General features: G+C 38.7%; 1 protein-coding gene across 5 annotated transcripts in view; it reads left to right on the top strand.

Moving 5' to 3' along the window:
* The window catches only part of KLHL13 (kelch like family member 13), a 79,652-nt gene that overhangs the window by 27,929 nt on the left and 36,416 nt on the right, over positions 1–15,307 (top strand). The window contains exons 1-2 of one of the 5 annotated variants that reach the window (XM_059482851.1): positions 14,248–14,357; positions 14,837–14,949. The exons of 3 other annotated variants lie outside the window; for them this stretch is intronic. In XM_059482851.1, coding sequence (XP_059338834.1) covers positions 14,852–14,949 — 98 coding nt within the window. In that variant the 5' untranslated portion in view covers positions 14,248–14,357; positions 14,837–14,851. Of the gene's footprint in view, positions 1–14,131; positions 14,358–14,836; positions 14,950–15,307 lie in introns of those variants that run through there. One more of the 5 variants, XM_059482855.1, reaches the window with a different exon arrangement.

The following is a 15,307-nucleotide window of genomic DNA, read 5'->3' as shown; positions in this document are numbered from 1 at the left end:
AGGAGGGAACTTAATTTAAGGAGAATGTGTTAAATCTCATTTTGCTTCTGTTGTCCCAAAGAGCACAGAGGTCATGTATCAACAAGTCAGCAAGTCCCTGGAAGCCCAGCTGGACAAGGAGCAAAGCCCTGTTTGCTGTTGCTGAAATTGTTGTGCCTGGAGTGAGTCAGAGCAATGTGGGAGTGCAGCAGAACACCAGAGCTGCAGCAGAGGAGTTTGCAGGCTTTGTCAAGCTGCTCTCTCCTGGCTGGAGCAGCATCTTTGCCTTTGTCTGGGTTCCTCTGTGCTCCCACAGCCAGGTTTTCTCCTCTCTTGTTCTGTCTCCCGGTAATTAGAGCACCAATGTGACTCTGCTCAGTTCTGTTTTCAGATAATTAGAGCTTGGCCCATCCAGCAAAGTACAAGTTGTCTGTGTTGGGCTTTGCTCAGGGCCCTGGCCAGGACATCCCTGGTCTGTCATTGGCAGCAGGAAATCCTTTTCATTGCTGCTCTGCACTGGGGTGTGGCAGAGGCTTGGGCTATGAGGAGTAATTATGTGATGCTGCTGGCTGACTGTGCAGTGGGAGCAGCCATCCCTCTGCTGCTCATGCTGCAGGAGTAATGAGCAGCTCTGGAGAACAGCAATGGCCTTGTTCTCCAGCCAGTGAACTGGGTTAGACACTGATGCAGAACTCGGGAGCAGGGTAAATGAACTGAATCACATTGCTGGAATTTGCTGTGAAAAAGAATTTGTACATTCAACAGCAGAAGGCTAAGGCTCAATAATTTTAGTTAATTTTAGTTTGCCCTTTGGATTTTGTAGACTTTCATCAGATTAGAGCCCTGAAGTAAAAGCTTAGTCACACTGGGCCTTGTGAGTTGTTCTAGGGTGTTGATAAAAGACAATTTTAAATAGGCTGCTTATCTACAAATCCTGTATTTAGTTATTTACACACAGGTGCCTGATAGAATGACTGAAAATCTTCTTAACTATTTATTGAATGTAATTATTTAAAATACTTGGTAGTCTTCAAATAGGCCTTTTCTTTTAAATAAATCGGTCTTTGATTAGTGCCATCTGCACATCCCCTTTCCCACAGCAAAAAAAAATGTCCTTGAATGGACATTTATTTCAAGATCCAGAAAAACTTTGTCATGTTTTAGAAACTTCTCCCCAGCAGCTGCTTTTTGGACAGCAAGGTGTCAGTAGTTTGCTTATGTTTCTACTTTAGTGAAAGACTCAAACAGAAGAAGGTATGTTTGTGCATGTTGTTGCTTGATTCAGGATATGAGCCAGAACACAAGTTCACAGAAATCTGATGAGAAGCACTAAAGAAAGAACAGTCTTCTGTAGCAGTGTTTATGTAAAACTCCCGGGTTCATAGTTGCTGTAACTCTTGGTTTCCCTGCAGAGGTTTATTATTCACTGAACAGTTTTGATTTCAGTGTTTACAGAAACTCTTGTGGCAAATGTTCATCTTATCTTAAGCTACCAACTGCATTTTGCTTTGAATTCAGTACTGACCCTACTGAATAAATATCTGGTTTACTACTCTCCCTTCCTGCCTTCCTCCCTTCCTAATCTGACCACTGTATCCTGTGCTTTTGCAGTAATGTATGTTTGTCTCAGCAGAGATTTCCCACGTGTCCCCAGAATTAATCTTCCCTTCTTTTCATGTTTTCAGTATGGGCTGTTCAAAGGCCTTCAAAGCTTCAGCTCTCAAGGATTTTACTGTTATGAAAGTACTGAGCTCCTTTGAGATTGCCTTTGGATCTCTAGACACCAATGCTGCTTTCAATATTCAGTATATTCAGGGTTTGAAATTTAGAATCATTGTTCCAAGTGAGTGAAGAAGTGCTTTAGTAAATTGCAGGAATCTACTCAGTTCCAGTTCTAAATATCTGTAGATACACAGAGAGGCAGGAGAAGCTCATACATGGCTGAGGTTAGTGCATGGTTTTTTTAAAAAAAAGTATTTTAACAGTTAGTTATGTGGGATTATGGCATTGCATTTTCCTGGCAACACTTTGTGCAATATGCAGCAAGACTTTGTTCAGGGGGTTGCAGTCACATCCTGCCTGGTCTGAGTGTCTCTCATGATTCTCCTGAAGTATTGGGCAACTCTGCTCTTATATTAGTTATCTCAGAGGTTCTTGTAAAATCTTTCAGGCAAGTAAAATATTATTTGCAGCATGATTTATGGTGGTGCTTATGATGAAAATCATGTTTTGTATTTCTCATGGTGTTGTATACCCTCCTGTGTATTATCATTCTGTCTTGTGTGGGCAAAATTGTAATTTCAGCATCTCCAGAAAATGAAAATGCCAAACTTCAGAAGGAGTAAAATATCCTGCACTAGGAAGAACATGTCAAAGCAAAGCTTTGATTAATATAAGTTTTGCTTTGTTTAGAGATGCAGAAAATGATTATACCATGGGACACATACTGCAGAGAGCTGAGTAAACATGGCTGAAAGAATATGCAGAGGTTTACAGAAGTTTGTCAGCATGCAAATAGATGTCCTTGTGTTTCAGCTGTCTTACCTTGTTTCTGCTGTTGGTACAGTGACTTAGCATGGTCTTGGGTTTGGTTCCTACACCAAACTTCCAAATTCTATTTTAAATTCATATAGGTAAATTTTGTAGTTCCCAGTTACAGCAGAAAATTGCAGTCAGAAATACCTACTTGCTGTGTCAGAGATTGTCTAAGATGGGAAAATCACTAAATGTTTGTCTTGGAGGGGTTGTGAGGTAGCAGTTGACACACTTTGGAGTCAGTTGTTCGCTTAATTTGTTAATGTTATTTCATACCTAATTCTGTGCCTTCATTCTTTCTTCACTGAAGCCTTTTCTGCTCCAGAACCTGTTGGTGGGAATTTGACATCTAGAAACAGTTTTGCATTGAAGGCATAGATTGGAAATGATCAAAAATATCTTGAAGTCATAGCTTAAACTCATCTTCCCTTGTGTTTTTTACCAGTACAGAGTTAATTGCATAGATCCAGGTGTAATATAGGAGGAAGGGGATTTACAGTTGTTTTTACATAATCATGTGTGTGTTCCCCTGCAGAATTAGGGATGCTTTGGTAGTGGGAGGTAAGGTGGAGAAGTTTGATAGCTGGCCTTGTATGTGAGTGCTGGAGTCACCTATGGGGCACTAGGTACAACCACTTCTGTTTTGAACTGTTTTTCTCACTTTGCCTCAGTGAATCTGTGTTGTAATAAACAGTTATTGAAGAGCTGCTGCTGGTGGGATAGCTGCAGTATGTTTCTTGAAGACATTTCCTCTGTTTCATTTTCTTTCCATACCAAACATCTGCTAGTTTCATGTAAAGCTTTTTCTTTATTGTGTTGGAGAGCAGGTGAATCAGGACCCCACATTTCCCATGCTTTTTGTGACACTATATACTCTGAATGTATTTCTTCTTTCCTCTCTATTTTCCATGCTAAGTCTTGTACAGAAGGCATTCCACAGGTTTTCTCATCCTTTTTACTCTCTGCCTTTCCCAGTTCTTTGCTGCAGCTGGTAAGATGGGACAAAGAGCAGAATAACTCATGTCTCAGACCAGGTGAAATGTGGGAAGGGTGCTGTGTTTGTCAGCAGGTGTCACCGAATGTCCTCATTTGGAAGTGACCCCTAAGGACCATCAAATCCATCTCACAGCCTTAGGACTTCAAGGCTGGGTACAAACTAGTCCAATCTAGCTAGTCCTAGCTATGATGTTGCACAGCTCAACTAAAGCATAAAAAAAGTAGTATTTTTCATTGTTTTCGTAGATAAAGTGAGTTTTCTGTTTGTACTGGGTTTTTTTTCCCATTTAAAATGGGAATGTATTAAAATATTTGGTGTGTAGTTCTTATGAATTCCAGAAGGTGGCACGACTGGTTTTCCTAAAAGCATTCTGATTGCAAGAAAAGCACACAGTGCTATTGCACTGATTTTAAAGTTGGTGAAATTTTGGTCTAAGGATAGCTGCATCAGCTTAGACCTTAGCATTTAAAAGATTTATTTAAAGGTATACCCATCTGCTTTTTTTTTTTTTTATTTTATTTTTCAAATTGGGAAACCCTTGTGTACAGGTTTTTATTGGTCAAGTTTTTGAAGGTGGAAGTAGTTTACCTGAAAATGCAGGGGGGAAGAAAGGTGCTATCCAGTATGTGTGTAGTGAAATTCTTCCCTGAACTGTTTTACAGAATCCCAGTTTCCATGAGCACATTGTTTGAATAGCTTGCTTTATCAATTTGTGAAATGAGACCAATTCCTGTTTATTTTAAGCTTTTAAGCAAGTGCTATAAAAAAAAGTTATTGGTATGGTAACATATAAATGATAGTTTTGTGTGGTAGCACCTCTAACCACAGGCAGATTTTTAGGTGTACCACCATTAGGTGTTAGAAGCAGTATGTGAAGAGTGCAAAAAAACCCCAAAACAATGAGCCTTTTAATGATAATCTATTTTAAGATAATGTGTCTTGTTCTAACTGGAAGCTTGGTCTTTGTGCAGTGCTGCCCTGCATTTATTGACAAGCTGGTGTAAGATGGTGTTAGATACCATCTCATTTGATGCTTTCCTTGTTTGTCTGTCTCTGGAGCAGTCATCTCCACTATGGTGTTAATTAAAAAGTAATTAAATAAACTTTAAATGGAGATATTGTTTCCATTCAGAGTTGTAGAGAGACTCACTCCCAGAGTGAGGGCGCTGGGCAGGGTTTTGGTAGTGGGGTCAGTGCAGGGGTGCCCTGTGCAGACACAGCTGGGGTGAATTTTACAATAAGCCCCCTTTTTGTCAGAATCCTTAATTGTAGAACAACCCTTAATCTAGGACAACCCTGAATTTTTGAAGGAATGAGATGCATGGGATTTTTCACTTTCCTGCAGCTCCCTCTGGCAGACAAAGGCCCGAATTACAACTGCCTTACTTAAAACTATTTCAGTGAAGGGCTTGTCCCAGCTCAAAGTTATCGTGGTTGCTTGGTGTTCTCTATGTATGCTTCAAAAAGATATCTTCAGCTGTAGAAAAGTACACTACTGCAGCTGCAGAAGGTGCTGAAATACAGACATTTCTTGGTTTAGCTGACTCTTGCACTGTCTTCATGCATCACAGCTGTGCAATGCTATTTCACCCCAAGGACCTCTACACCATGCACTTCTATTGATTTTTTTTTTTTTCCCTCCAATGTGATCTCTCCTGAGCCTGCTGTGATTCACTAGAGCAGCACAGATGAGAAGGATGTGACTGTTTTGCATAGGAGCCTGGAGTTATTTGCAGAATTTAGACCCTTTTTTTCCTGACCATATGATGTGGGTGGGATGAAGTGGTGCAGCTGTGCTGGTGGTGGCTTTCACTGGGCTGAGCCTCCCACCCACCTCTCTGCAGTCTTCTCCTCCTCTGAGCTTCACTGATTTATTTTCTGTTCTGTGTTTCTGAAGGAGGCTTTGCTAAATACAGGGATGTGGTCACATTTCTCAATAAAGATGTAGGAAACTGTCAGGAATGTGTGAAGTGCTGGTAAAATGACCTGTGGAAACTGCTACATGGACATCGGTGAAAGCACTGCACTGCACTTTTGAATAGGAGTCAGATGTCTGAAGTTTTATGAAAAAAAAGGTTTATAATCATAAGACTTTGAAGTATTTAATTTAAATAGTTCATAGCTTTTAAAAATACAAGTAAGATTGCCATTCTTCCATGGGCCTTTCTAAAATCAGCTTGTACTTTTCTTGCTATGTACAATTATTTTATGCAAAGCAGCGTGTCCTCATTTGATCCTAAATTATCCAGATTGCCACTAAATAGGGGTATTGCAATTGCAGAGTTCTTCCAGTCTGCTAAATGAATATTTTAAAACTTTAAATCTGTTTTTGGAAATGAATTAATGGCTTGTGTGTTTGCCCACCATAATATATTTGAAACAAGTAACTGGCATTTTTCAAAACTTTGACTAGGAAAGATGGAATTTTCCTTAAATGTATGTTCTCAGAGCTGCTAAAGATGAAAGCAGTTTGTAATTTTCTGTCTATAATTTATTACACAGGAGTTTTGACATTTAGTGATTTAGAAGTAGAACATAGTGGTGCATTTCAGAGAAATGGAACAAGTTCATATGAAGAATTGTTTTTGTGATCATGTTTTTTTGTCTTCTGGAAAAATCTAAATGTAAGCAAGGTATGCATTTTGAAAGTTGCAAGTGTTTTTTAAATGTTGATGACCCCTAGGATGGGGCTAATTTTGTGTCATAAATACACTCATTGATTGTACAATGAAAATTTAGTACAAAACTCTCTTTTTCCCACACTGCCTGTGAGCTGTTCTGGTTTTGGTACTAATTTCACCTGTTCACATGGCATTTATTTGAAATTATCTGTGGTTCTGAAACTCCTTTTCTAGTGTAGAGAAGTTACACTATTTTTTCTCTCACTGAATGTGAGAAATTAACACTAGCCATAAACAATTAACATTGGTGACAAATTTGAAATTGAACTTTTTGCTGCTAAGACTTTCACATGTTCCTGTGTGAAGGCAAGCTGAACTTTAAGACCAAACTGCTATTCAGTAAAAATTTGTATCTAATGTTCTTCAGAGTATCTGAAGGCAGGTAATTGAATTGATTGCACCTTTTGTGGCTTCTTGAAGGGATCCAGCCAGCTGCAGTGCAGTGGCCATGGCATCCTGGAAGATGCATGCTGCAGTTTTTATGGCTCCCAGGCTGTGCACGGTGATTTCTGACAACCTGCACTTGAAGCATCAGCATCTTTCTTGAAACCTCTTCAATTCTCTGTCAGTCTTCCTGAGCGATTCTGTCCTTGGTGGTGTCAGGAGTGTCCACAGTGGGGACATCAGAGGTGACAGTGCAGTGGGAATTCCTCTTTTCAGGAAAAGTTTGAATTTTTGGCTTTTAATGAAACTGAATCCTTACAGAAGCACACAAAGAGCAGTGATCAAGGCTCTGTTCTTGCCTACCCACACCTGTTCTTCTCTTTTCCTCAGGGATACTTTCTGTGGGTGTGCAGGACCACAAAAACACACTCCAGTGGATAAAGAGGGTAGGATTTAGAGAATGCAAGAGGACTAACAGATTCCACATAAATACATAAATAATGCAAGAATGAAAGAAAAAACCCACAAACTTCCACTCTAAGAATATTTCCAAAAAACATTACCCAACACATGCCACCTGCAGTTTGCAGTTCGCTGTCTGTGGTGCAGGAAATACTGAAGTTGTTCATGGCTGGTGCTCAGTCCTGGCTTCTGTTCCATTACTAAATTGTTTAATATATTTGCAGCATTTGAGTCTGATGTGTAAATGTGTTTAGGCATACTTTACTGAAATAAATTGAGCAGCCAGCAGACTATAACAGCTGTGGAGAAGTTGTTTAGAAATAAATTCTTTGTAGTTCACAGTTTGACCTAATAGAAATAATTGTTGCTTCAGACAATTATCTTCAGCAGGGTCAGTCTGGTGCTGTGACTGTGCATTCAGTTTTCTCTGTTGGTTTATCAAATATAATCACCTGGGGAAGATGAGCCAACTTCTCTGAATAAATTGGTGCTAATTCAAGAGCATTTCTTCTTAGTGGTGTGCTGTCAGTAGAGTACAAGGACTTAGATCAAAAATTGGAAACCTTCATTAGCTCACTTTGGTTTTACCTCCTACTAAGTGTTTCAAGACCTTATTTTACCTAATAAATTTTACATAACAGTAGTTTACCCAAGTAAAGATGTTTTTTTTTAAATATTATAACCTGTGTCTTGTAATTAAGTTAACAGTGCATCTTGACAAATCTTACCTCAATTTAGAAAAATCTCTCTTCAAGAATACACACAAGAAAATGCAAGACATCTATAAGTGGCATAAAATAAAACCCACTTTCATTGTAAGAAACGCACATTTCAGAATATTAGAAATATTTCTGAAACTTTGTATAGTTACCAAATATACCTGAGATAGGCTTTAATATTTTAATAACTGAATGCTTCCAAATATTTAAAATGTGAATTACAGGGACTGAATTTCTGCATTTCTTGTCTTCCTTTTCCTGCAAGTTTTTGGGAACCTGACTTAAGATTTGAGCAAAATTATTTTACTTAAATAGTTTTAAAAATAGTGGATTGTGACCTTATAGGAAATGGCATGAGTTTTTTTGAATGTTTGCTGTTGCTGAATAATTTCAGACATTTCGAACTTGGACTATAAGATTTTTTTTTTTCATTTATGAATGATGCAAAGACCGGGGTTATGGACATTTGAAGAATGTGTGAAATGGAGAAACTAATTTCTCAACATGATTCCTTCTCAGCATCTTGGGTTTGCTGAAGAACTTTGATAGTCTGAAAAAAAAATGAGAATTTGAATCTCTCCTATCTGAGGTGTGTGGAAGGGAAGGGGAAGTGGCTGTGTCAGATGCAGGCTAATGTGTATTTGTCAAATATGTATATAAATAATATATGTCTATATATTGTGTCTGTGTATGTATATATATATATATATATATATATATGCACACACATGCTATATAAACAATCCCATATATATAGTATGCATATGTATATTTATGTATAATAATTTTCACTGAATTGATGCATCCTAAAATATTACTGCAGCAATTTCTTCATTTATACAGGAAAAAATGCTGAGTGAGGGGATAGAAAACTGCAGGACTTCTTGTTAAACACATAGGAGATGCCCTGACTGCTTAACTTAATATTTAAAGATTTGGGGATTTTTTTTTCCTATTTGAGAAAGGGCCCCACATATTGCCATAGAGACAGGAACCTGCACTACTTACAGCATTTTGACAGCAGGAGGGGTTGGCTGCAAACCCAGTTTATCTCACTTCTTTATGATTGCTCCTTGTTCCATGAGCAGTCATCCCAGTTTAAAAGAATTAAATTTATTTGGTAGTAACTACTTTGTAAGCATCTCTGATCCATTTATGAGATGAGATTATGGATGGATCCATTTATTATCCATCACATGCACCTTGATGTCTACAGTACAACTGCTTCTGAAAGCTGCTGTAATTTATATCTGATGTCTGAGGGCCTTTTTATCCCAATTGTGGGAAAAAAAAATTGAGACAGTATAGCAGGTAGCAAGTCAAAGTACAGGCGTTATTGTCAGAACTTTCTTTAGCAGTTTTAAAGCTAATTTTTAAATGAAATTTAAAAAAAATTAATTCAAAGACTGTTTCTTTGTAAGGTTTAGTAAGATTTCTTTGTAAGACTTTTGATGTTTCTAGAAATGTTGCCATGTCAGTAAACGCATTGCCAGGTGCATATTGCCAATCTTCTTCTGTACTTCATTATTTGGGGGATGTTTCAGTGCTGCTGTGAGAGGACTGCAGATGTGACTGCAGTGGTTTCCTTTGGATTCCTCCTTAGGCAAAGATTTGTTTTCCCTTCCTATCAATTTTGGTATGAATGTTTTGAGATATATGGTGAAAGAAATTGTATTAATTAACTGACTCATGTATAGGGCAGTACTGTCAACACCATCTTTTAATTATTCTCTTCCAGTAATTGGAACAGCTGCAGTTTAATAGACTGAAAAGCCAGAGGTAGAGGCATGAGAAGCACCCATGTGAAGTGGAAAGAGCTGAGTAAGGAAGCCCATTAAATTATCACACAGATTTTTGGGAACCTGTAGAGAAATGTTACAAATCCTTATTTGTTCTTCTTCAGTTTCTAGATCGTGCCTTTGCAGCCATATTTATATTGCTGAAATGATTTGGATATTGAAATGATTACTGCATTTGAGCTCCATGCCTTTGGGAATATTTTGCTGGATTTTGGGGATTCTGCTTTGTTTTTTTCTGCATCAAAATACTCTTGTGTGGTGTAGGATGCATCAGCTCAGCAGGCTGGTGGTCTGAAGATATAGAAAAAATGAGAACAATTTTTCCCTATGTGAAACTGATTTTCTGCCTTCAGTTTGGAGTGAGCTCTGCTGCTGCTAATATTATAAACCAGGGATTTTATCACATAACAAATATGCATTTTAAAATGGAAACATGCTTTTGTATTGATGAATTTTTAGAACACAGGTGTGGGGGAAAAGAATCTCAGAAGTTGGAATATGTTTACTGGTCTAACCAGTACCATTTTAAAGTATTTTTCTTGTTGCTGAGTGTGGCATCTTCTCTTACATAAACACTCTATCAGTAGGAAATAGTTTATGACACAAATATTAAGACTTTTCTGTTGTCTACATTTCTAGCTGAAAATGGGAGATGTACATCACACTGTCACTGTAGCTTTGGCTGGTTTTCTTTCTGGAAAGCTTAGGAAGCCTGAGGTTCTGGAAGTGAGAAGACTTTTCAGGTCATGCTAGGAAGGGTTTGGAAGACTTGAGAAAGTTGTGATGTAGCATAACCCTACTTTTCACCTAGTGCTTTCAGCTCCTCTGACACCTAAGAGATGAATAAAAGGAGACAGGTAAATAGCCTGTTAAAGTGGAACAGCAATTTTTTAACCACAGCAAATCACTTGACTGAGCAAGTATTTTTTTCAGTTTTGTTTTTAACAGTTAGAGAACTGAGGAAAAAAGGCTAAACTCATTATTTGTGTAAACTTATGAAAATCCAGCAACATCTCTAGAATTTGACTTTTATTCTGCTTGGTTTTCATACAAAAATTCAGGTGGCATTCAAAGGCTCAGAATAAATACTTTCAGACTAGGACGGTTTTCTATTGCCTGGGCTCTGCTACAGATTTCTGCCTGTGCTTTTTTCTTCTTTTTGAACAACTGTGAAGGGAAGTCTTATGGGAAATGCAGAGATGGTTTTAAAGTTTTGTTGGATGCACAGATGCCCCAAAACTGTGAACACAGTGGGCTGTAAGAGGACAATGTGTTGACAGTTGCTGTGTGTGACACAACGAGGCAGCAGCTTAGCATTCAAAGGAAGGAAGAGGATATCCCCAGAAAAGGAGGAGAGTCACAAGGGATGTGGTTTTTAGCTGTGTTCCTGCTCTGAAAACCAGGGAGAGCTTTCAGAAGAAAAGATGCTGTGATCAGTGCCCTGGCAGGGGAACTCTGTGTGTGATTTGGTCATGTGCTTGCTGAGTGATGCTCTGTGCCTGCTCTTCTCATTTGGGGCCCAGTTTTGCTTGTTGGTCAATAGTGAAGCAGGATGTAGGTGCAGGGATGGAGGGAGAGGGTGAGGAAATGCTTTCCTCTCTAATCTCAAGCACTTTTCAGTCTTCTCCCTGTGGGATCAGAGCTGCACTGCTGTTCAGCCCCAGCCAGGAGCTTCTGGCCTCTCCTAATGTCTCAGCTCTGTAAAGTGTCACCTTGGGATCTTGCCTTTGGTGCCATTATTTACTTTTATTCTTCTTATGCCACCTGTTCCTTTCCTTTATGGCTGAGTTTTGTGCAGAAATTCATGATACTCTCTCAGTTACTTGTCTGTGCTCAGTGCAGCTTTGGAAAAATGAAAATGGAAATAGTTGCTTAAACCCCAAACACTTTCTCATTTTTTGTACAGAGAATTAAGGATGTGTGGCAGACTTGGATAATAAGTAGAATGTAACTTCAAGCAAGTTATATTCAAGTAGATGCTTTTAATTTTGAATGTGAACATGCTTGTGGAAAATTACAGAAAGGCCCTTCGAATGGTCCCAAAATTACATTTAATCTGTGCAGTTATCATGGGATTTTCAGCTCTTAGGAGTTTTAAATTTAAAGCACATCTTCAATTTGTGTGCCAAGTTGATATGTTTTCAGAGCACTTCACTGGGAAATATTTTCTCAGCAAGGAGTATTCTGCACAGAGGTGTAATGCTGCTTTTGGCCCTCAGAATCCTTCATTTGAGGATGAGTGGCAAATTTATGTAATATGAGAACAGAAAAATGTGTATTCAGTGGTATAACACACTCCAGGAGATCAGATTACTTTTCCCATATATTTAAATGTGCAGCTAAAATGTTATTTTGAAGTCTTAATTAAAATATCAGAATTATATACTGAGATGTTCTGTTGACTTAGGAATAGTTGATGCAAAGCATAAAATACATAATAATAGTATTTTCCTTGTGAATATGCAACCAATCTGTGACTGTCAGGAATAAAATGGGATTTGATTTATTTTTTTCCCCCTTATGTGTGGATAGGTGATTCATTTCTCACATGGTTGTTCTTAAGCAAGTGACAAGTATTTCCCTATTTTTAGAGTACCTGCAACTGCTGCTTTCTTAAATTCTGGATTTTGTACATGGGCTCTTAGATGGTGTAGTTTATGCTGGACTTTGGGAGGGGATTTGGTTGGTAGTGCTTGGATTTCCTGTACTTTAAAATAATTGTTTATTTGTTTTTTCTGCTAAGATTTTATTTATGTTGTTTGTAGAGTAAGTGGAAAAGTAAGTGGGATGCAAAGGAGAGCAGTTATTTGAGGACTCATGTTGCCCTCTAGGGTGAATGATCTTGTTGGGGTCAAAAGTGACAAGTAACTCTGATTTCTGTGCCTGTCTGGATTGACTTCAATGTCAGTCAATGCTTGGGAATGACTTTATGGCTTGAGTTGGATTTTATTTTACTGATCAAAAGAGTATTTCAGGAGTTACTTCTGAAAAAGGGGTCCATTGATTGTCTTTAACCTCATTCTTTTTTTTAAATTAGTCATGCTGCTCTTAATAAATAAAACATGTGAAGATCTCCTTGAGGGTGGTGGAGCAGTGGAGGCAGAGGCTTTACAAGCAGTTACCAGTTGGCTGCACTCAGTGGGAGGAAGGGAGTAACTGTGTTTGCTTTCTGTATTTTAAAACACTTTCTGTATAATGGTGAATGCAAAAGCAAAGCTGAGTGTGTGAATGGAAATTAACGATTTTTATTTTACTTTGTGATTATAAAAGCTGCTATCTAACATCTTTCAACCTGATTTCTAGACTTTGAGTGCAGAGCTGGCACGATGTAGTTGTCTGGTGTTGTGTGTGTTTGTGAGACTGGACACAGTATTGACCAAGTGTATAGCCAGGCCTGCCTGTTGGCATGTAAATACTTGAATTCTTTTGCTAAAAGTATGACTGTGATAAAACTGCATTGATGTTTTTGCAGGGCTTTGTTTCTTAATAGTCACACCATATAAACACTATTGTCATACCCAGTGGTGTCTCTTCAGGATCCCAGTTCCTGTGAAATTAGTTGCCTGGGTTAATGCTGCTCATTTATAATTTAGAACTTCAGAGAAGTGGGTAAGAGGCCCTCAATTGTTTGTCCAAAGGGTGCATCTGGTTTTAAGTGAGGTTGTCCTGTGTTGTTTTAATTCCTTGCCTTTGGATTTGGTAACAGCTTGCCCAAAACTATTTTCAATAATGATGATCAGGAGCAGCAATTATTCCCTGGTGATTTCATCCCCAAATTGAATTTACATTGTGAAAAACACTTTGTAACAGTGAAACTTAAAATGTTTCACCATTACAGAACCCTATCAGAGTGTTGTTAAATGTCACTAGAATGAATAAATTTATAGACATTTATAGAAATAGCTCCTGGTTCAATTCTTTATTGCTAAGTAGCGTGACAGGGTGTTGGCTTTTTAATGAGAGGATTAAGCTGTCCTGATGAATAGAAAAATTGTCATGCTGCACAGAGACTATTCTGAAATCTGCAGACTAAATATCTTAATGTTGATTTGGTCTGCTTGGGCGATTACATTCGAGGTGATGTATTTTTTTCCCTGTAAGGTAATCAGTATAGCAGAATCTCTGCCTTCTCTTCCCTAGAAACATGCTCTGCTTCTGCATAAGATGCTGTTAAATTCCCCAGTCCCTTTTTAATAGCTTTCCTTCCCTGCTGCCTGCTGTCGTCAGCCCCGGGAGGTCACCAGGCAGAGCCCTGGGCTGCGGAGCTGTCCCTGCTGGGGACCGGCGTGGCCCCATCTGCTTCGTCAGCTCTGGAGGCAATTTGGGAGCTGCTGGGGGGCGTTGAGAATTAGATTGTTGATAGCGTTCCTACAAAGACTGCTATTAACAGCCTGCTAGTCTCTGCTTCTCTACTGCAGAAGACAGAGTGATATTTGTGTTCCCATATCATGTTGTAAAATGCATGAGATTTTGCTCTTCCTCCTTGGAAATGAGAATAGGAAAATGAGAGCATCCTGAAGCAGAAGCTATTAGAAGAGCATGCAGAAACCTGCAGCGATTTCTGCTTTATTTTGTCTTCCTAGCTATGGATTAGAAGGACTGATTTTTGCAATGGGCTTTTTCCACAATGGCATTCTTGTATTGTTTGGTCAGAGATTGCACAGGAGGAAAACAGGCTGCTGAATTTAGTCACTGATCTCTATTAGCCGTGGCCTAAGGCTATGCTGAGATTTATATCCCATTTGTATTGTTGCAGCTCAAAAGAAGAATGTTCAGAGGATGACAAGTGTATTCTGAGTAGGTATGTTGTTTCATTTTCATATGAAACCCATTTTTTTTTTCTGCTTCCATTGGTCAGAAATGAGGTTAATAGGAAGAGAATATAGCACAGTGCTGCAGTGTCCCTGTTAAGTAGAACAATAGCATCAGAAACAGTACTTTAAAAATTAGCTGCTTTTATTAAATAAAGCTGCATTATGCTGGTGTGCAGAGTGCAGTCTTTTCTTTTTTTTCTTAACGTATACTGCAGTCAGTGCTTCCCTAACGAGGTGGCACTATTGTTGAGTTAGAAGGATAGAATCATCATATTGCTTTAGGGGACAGCAGGATTTAAAAGGAGATGCCTTACAGCCCTGTTTTACAGATTGGAAGCATCGGTTTAAGGGCATTGGCAGAATCATTTCCTTGTTCTTAGCAGCAGCTACTGCTGTGTCAGTAGTGTGTGGAATGGAAGTCCTAGTTGGTAGTCTGTTATGGAAACGCTGTTTACTGTTATTGTAGTACCGTGGTGACAACATGCCATTGAAATGGAAAACGAGCTCTCCTGCTATCTGGAAATTCCCAGTTCCTGTGCTTAAAACATCCAGGTCATCGCCACTTTCTCCAGCATACATGTAAGTGAGAGAAATGAGGATAATAAGGTGGGAATTCTTTTTGTGAGACTACCCTGTGGCAAAATACCCTGATACATATTAAATGACATTGGCACTCAGAATTTTATCTTGTTTGCTATGTAGACCCCCCCTCCCGATTTTATCCTGGATGTTTCATGATGGATGTCGTGTCAAGTCTTTCCCTTTTTGTTGAAACGTAGAGAAATTGTGCAGATTAAGCTCTATTCATAATGATACTGTGTATGTTCATTTGAAAAGTTTGTGGTGGTGTTAATTTGTAGAGCTGATCTTGAAATTACAAGCTTTGAGGCTGGCAGGCTTTCTATATAGTGTATATGTGAACATTTTCTTCTCCTGA

Source organism: Ammospiza nelsoni, chromosome 15 (genome assembly GCF_027579445.1).
Source record: "Ammospiza nelsoni isolate bAmmNel1 chromosome 15, bAmmNel1.pri, whole genome shotgun sequence".
Taxonomy (NCBI): domain Eukaryota; kingdom Metazoa; phylum Chordata; class Aves; order Passeriformes; family Passerellidae; genus Ammospiza; species Ammospiza nelsoni.
This window is presented reverse-complemented; position numbering and strand designations above follow the sequence as displayed.